General features: G+C 38.2%; 1 protein-coding gene across 1 annotated transcript; it reads right to left on the bottom strand.

Moving 5' to 3' along the window:
• Positions 1-287: 287 nt before the first annotated feature.
• On the bottom strand, positions 288-2,549 carry LOC131874192 (G-type lectin S-receptor-like serine/threonine-protein kinase At2g19130). The gene is made up of 3 exons (XM_059217450.1): positions 1,807-2,549; positions 796-1,671; positions 288-750 (listed from the first exon to the last, which is right to left on the bottom strand). The coding sequence occupies exons 1-3, from the start codon at positions 2,547-2,549 to the stop codon at positions 288-290; spliced, it is 2,082 nt and encodes a 693-aa protein (XP_059073433.1).
• Between the last annotated feature and the right edge of the window lie 2,887 nt (positions 2,550-5,436).

Consider the following 5,436-nt stretch of genomic DNA (forward strand, 5'->3'; position numbering starts at 1 on the left):
ATAAACATAAACATTATAATAATATTATTATTTTGAAAATTAAATCTTAAATAAAATATAAAATACAAAATATTATGATTGTTTCTTAGATATGGAACATAAATAAAATGATGACTTACATAAATTTATTGACTACTCAAAATTGAATTTACCTAGCAACTAAAGTTTAAGCTTAAATAGCATACCTCTACAGTATTCTAACTAGTAACATTTCAGTCACTATAGCTGTTACTATTGCTTTGGTCTCCATCGTTGTCCGTCAGAGGAGAGCTTGGAACATGTGGAGTTCAAGGCTCCATCTTCCCTTCCAGCATTTGCACCACTTGTCTCATACTGGGCCTCACTTCGTCATCCTCTTGAATGCGTAACAATGCTACAACACACGATCTTCCCACCTCTTCCATGTCTGCCGCCTCTGCAATACCCTCCTCAACAATATTAATCGTCTTCCCCTGTTGAATTTGAGTTGCAGCAAACGGGGGAAAATAATACAAACTTGAATCTTGCACGGTTAAGTCTAGATTTCTTCGCCCAGAAATGATTTCCAAGAGTGTCATACCAAAACTGTAGACATCAACTTTGGGAGTGATGGGAAGACCAGAGATCCATTCTGGAGCCAAGTAACCTCTCGTTCCTCTTGTAGTGGTTAGAACGCGGCTTAAATCTCTACCCATAAGCTTTGCCAACGCAAAGTCGGCCAACTTCGGTGATAAATCACCGTCCAGCAGAATGTTTTCGGGCTTCACATCGCTGTGAATGATGCAACCTCTGCATTCCTCGTGGAGTTAGAGTAACCCTCTGGCGGTGCCTAATGCAATCTCAAATCGGGTCCTCCAGTCGAGCACCTTTTTCTTACTCGTGGAATTACTTGTGAACAGGAGGGAATTGAGAGATCCGTTGGGCATGTAATCATAAATCAGTAACCGTTTTGATCCTTGTGCACAAAACCCTCGCAGCCTGACCAAATTCACATGTATGTTTCCCAGAGAACTGATTTCCGCCCGAAATTGTTTCTCATCTTGTCTTGACCCCTGCATGTTTTTAACGGCCACAAGCGTACCGTCTTGTAGAGATCCTTTGAACACTGAGCCGGATACTCCGCTCCCCAACTTAGACCTGAAATTCCTTGTTGCAATTTTCAACTCCTTGTAACTAAACATTCTCAGAAAAGAGTCCGAGGAATCTGCAGGCCTGTCCATCGACCGCTGCTGATGCCTCCGCCAAATTAATACTGAACAGATACCCAGGGCAACGGTGAGTGCAACAACGATACCCAGCACGACGCCTACAATACTTGTGGTTTTGCTTTTCATTGAAAGTTGAGAAGCACCTACTCTAATGAAGACATTTGAATTGATTTTTGATGGAGTAGAGTTGCGCATGTTTAGCAAATCTCCAGACCAGACTTGGCACGCCCCTGAAGGCGGATTGAAAGCAAACGCGGTGCACGAACAGTTGCGGAGGCAGGCTTCCTGGCAATCTTTCTTTGTGGATGCAGCGTATGAGGAAGCCTCATCATCAGGCAAAGTTACACCATTGTCCATGAATCGGTCAGTGCTGCAGTTTAACGGGCTCTGCCGAACACAGCCAGTGGACGCCCAATCTTGCGAAAGCCAGGCGCGATCGTCTGTGGGTTTGAAGCCTTCATCGCAGCTGCAGAGCGGAAGATTTCTGGAGTCACAGGTTGCCTACGCACCACAGGTACCATATACGTCGCATGTATCTCTGGGCAGAGACCAGAACATGCTCCAACCACTGCTTTCGAATGAAGATTGTTGCCCTTGTCCTAGCGTAGTCACGACGTACCTTGCGAGTGCATTGAAGTTAGGAACCAACATATAAGTGAAATACAAACCAGAGCTATTACCTTCAACGCTGACATTGAAAAGTTGTTTGTCTGCAATTTCTGGAATTCCACTGAAAATTTTGCCGTCCCAAGTTCCAGTCGTCCAATAGTGTACAGAATTGTTCCATGTCAGAACAAATTGTTTTGCACCAGACGGATCCATGTGTAGGGCAAAAAGCCCAGGAGCAGGATCCAATGAGCTTTTCCAAGAGACTAACTTTTGCTGTCCACCGAACCTCATCCCGGGCAACAAGGTATCTACAGGATTCTCGAAACTCTCCCAAACAGTTTCAGATTTATTGCCATCGGTCAGAATTAGAAAATTACCAGAATCCAATATCACAGCTCGGAAGGCCTTGTTTGTTGTGTTGACTGACCAAAGAGATGCGCCCTCTGCATCGAACAATACCAGATTACCTTCTCGTGACAGCTTCAAAACGCCTGACCGGTTTCTCGCTGGAGTCTCCCTGTTGGCCACCCAAACATACGTCTTCTCTGGAATTTTGGCATACCAGATGCCAATATACCATTTGCTTCCATTTGGGCTGAAGAATCCCAACTCAAATGTGCCATTCTTTGAAATGATTGTCTGATTTCCAGTAAGCGAGGCACCCAGCGAAAGAGTATCTCGAGCACCACTATTACTGTTCAGTTGAATAAACAGGGTGACTGTAAAAAGCAGGCTTAAGAATATATTTCCCATGAAGTCCCTTGAAAGGATAGCGTGAGTTCCAAGAGAGCTTCCCCTTGACAGAGCAGCGTCACCTCCAAGAGGCCATCAAATTCAATGGTCGCCTAACTGTATTGAAGCCAAAAACAAAAGTTGCGGGTAATGTTTTCCTCTTGCGTAGCGTTCCAAAGGTTTCACAAATACCATCTGTCAATTTAATAATGGCATTGAATGTTTTATTTATTATACCATTGATCTTTTTTTCTGTATATTTATTTCTTCTTCTTCTAATTAATTAAGCCGATAGGCTTTTAGTGGGGGCTTTTTGCTCGTCGAAGTGTAAGACAATCCGGCAACTGTTGCTTTTCGGTGACCAGTCACTTTTCCTAGCGAGCGGTAGGTGGCTTCTTGATTATTTGGCTTAGATTTTGACGTGTCCCTTGCACGAATCTCGGAGAAGTGACGAACGGTAAATTAAACAAGCTCAGTGCTTCGGTGGCTTTTTTTGGGTACGGGTTTGAAAAGAAAGAAGGATGAGAGGAAAAACCCCAGATCTGCTTTGGGAAAGATTTTTGGAAACTTTTAACCCAATTGTAATCTTTTTTCTATCTTATGTAATTTTTTGCAGCACTCAATAGTTAATTTGTAGCAATATTTGGTGTCATTTTCTTCCAAATTTAACTGTAGACTAAAATCTTAGGTGGTGGGTTTGTTAGGGTTTACGAAGTGAGAAGCTTTTCATAACTGATCTTCATTGCAGGTAGCAACATATTCGTTGGATTGTCGAAGCTTTCCCAAACCACAATATCACTTGTATCTTCATAGTATTATTTCACGGTTGTTGTAACTGCCTTCGATGTTAGCGATTATATTGACATGGTCACTGATAAATTTAGTGAATTGGGAAATGATGCGTTTAAGCTGTTGTGAACCTCCCCCAAAGCTTTATAGTTTGCAGAGTTTTCTCTCTGGTTTACATTTTTCTATGGCCAATTATACCTATCAATCAAAACTATAATCTTGTGGGTGTTCACTTGGTTAGTTTTTCCTGTGCTCAATTTAGAGCTTTAAAACTTATAGGTTTGTGGGTATTTGATTTGGTCACATTTTCCTATTCCCTATTTAATAATCTATCTTGGGTATTTGGTTTCGATGTCTTTTCGTATGATTAGTTCTGTCAATCAAACTTATAGTTATGTGGGTGTTTAATTCGATTTCATTTTCTTTTGCCCAATTGTCTCAATCATTGTCTGCATAGCTAAATTAATTGTATTTGATTTGGTTATTTAAGAGTATTTTGGATTAGATCTTTTTGTGCAGTTATGACAAGAAGTACAGTTCGATCAGCGAGCTTGTGTAGCAATACAATGCTTTTGTTCAGAACATGGATTTAATGGAGTCAACAAACAACATGAATCTTCCTTACACTTTCAGAATTAATGGTAACTCGCTCATGTCTTCTTAAGGAAAACATTTAGCCCTATTTAAGAATCTAGATGTTGGATTGAAGTTGGGATGTTGGCATGCCTCATGAATTAATTTTGAGTGGCTTATTACAATGTCTGATTAGCAGTGAATTGGTATAAACCTAACAAATTGAGAAATCTATAGGGTATTAGATTGTTTGAACTTCGGGGTTTATAATCTAGGTCAACCATCTATTTATACAGGGATTGCAGGAGAATTACAAGCTTAGGACGTGGTCTTATCTGATTTCTTGTAAGAGGGTTATGCTTTCCATGGAAGATCCGAGGATCAATTATGGGCTCATAAGAAATTAGGCATTAGAGTCTTTGTTTAAGCCATAGATCAAACAAATCTTTGTCTGACTAAGATTTTTTTTCATGTAATAACTTTCAAATCAAAACATCATTTCGTTTATATGTAGAAATTTGTATTTTGAGCTCTAAATACTTCTTGTAAGGTCATTTAGACAGCTCAGCTCATTGGCAGTAGTCGACTCAGTCTAATGGAAACAAAAATGATCATCCTTTGATCTATGTGGCTAGAATAAGGCGTAGTTTCTTTTTTGAATATAGGTTAGAACACTGTCATGAAATTTTCATATGAGAGGTAGGGGTGACAATCAAATTCCAAACCTAATTGAGACCTTATCCACTACTTAGAATCCATTAAGAGAACTCGTGCAAGTTCCTCTACAACTGAAAATTCTCTCTATCTACTCTAGTTGGTGAAATCTTAAAGATTATAATGATTATGGGTGAATTCACAATACTGGTTCCCACTTTTTGACCAACTTTGACACTTAGATGAACATTTTGTAAAATTCTTTCACTTTCCGACACCTATAACTTTTAAATCGTTAAGAATTTGAAGATGATGTAAACTAGTGATTTGTAACATCCTTTTTCTAGATTCTAAATATATATTTTTCAAATTTTTTTGAATAAAATTTTATTGATTTTTCCATCTCCCTCAAAAGTAGTTTTTTACAGCAAACAACATTTTTTAAGAGTGATGTGCATCTCGAAACATATAAATTTTTTTCTATAAATGATAAAAACTTATCTCTTTTAAATTTTGGTTTGTAACATCAATACCCAGGACATGCAGTTGGTTTGATAGTGATATGTTGAATATTTTTTATTTTATTAAGTTTTGAAGTCCGACTAATTATAATTTAGATATAGGTGTACGTTTGAACACATAACTTGCTCTATTTATATCAAAATTAAGTTTTATTTTTTTTGTTAGAAAGAAGACATCAATACCTAGGGCATAGATATTTTTTAGAAATTTTTTGAATTAGTTTACTATTTTTCCCAATGAATTGAACAAAGAAGTTCATGTTCGGTGAAAAACCTAAATTCATAAAAAATAAAATAAAAATATATTAATGAACTTAAATATATTAAAAATTATACTATTTGGAAAGCTTATAATAAGGACTAAATCCTTA

Source organism: Cryptomeria japonica, chromosome 3, assembly GCF_030272615.1.
Source record: "Cryptomeria japonica chromosome 3, Sugi_1.0, whole genome shotgun sequence".
Taxonomy (NCBI): Eukaryota; Viridiplantae; Streptophyta; class Pinopsida; order Cupressales; family Cupressaceae; genus Cryptomeria; species Cryptomeria japonica.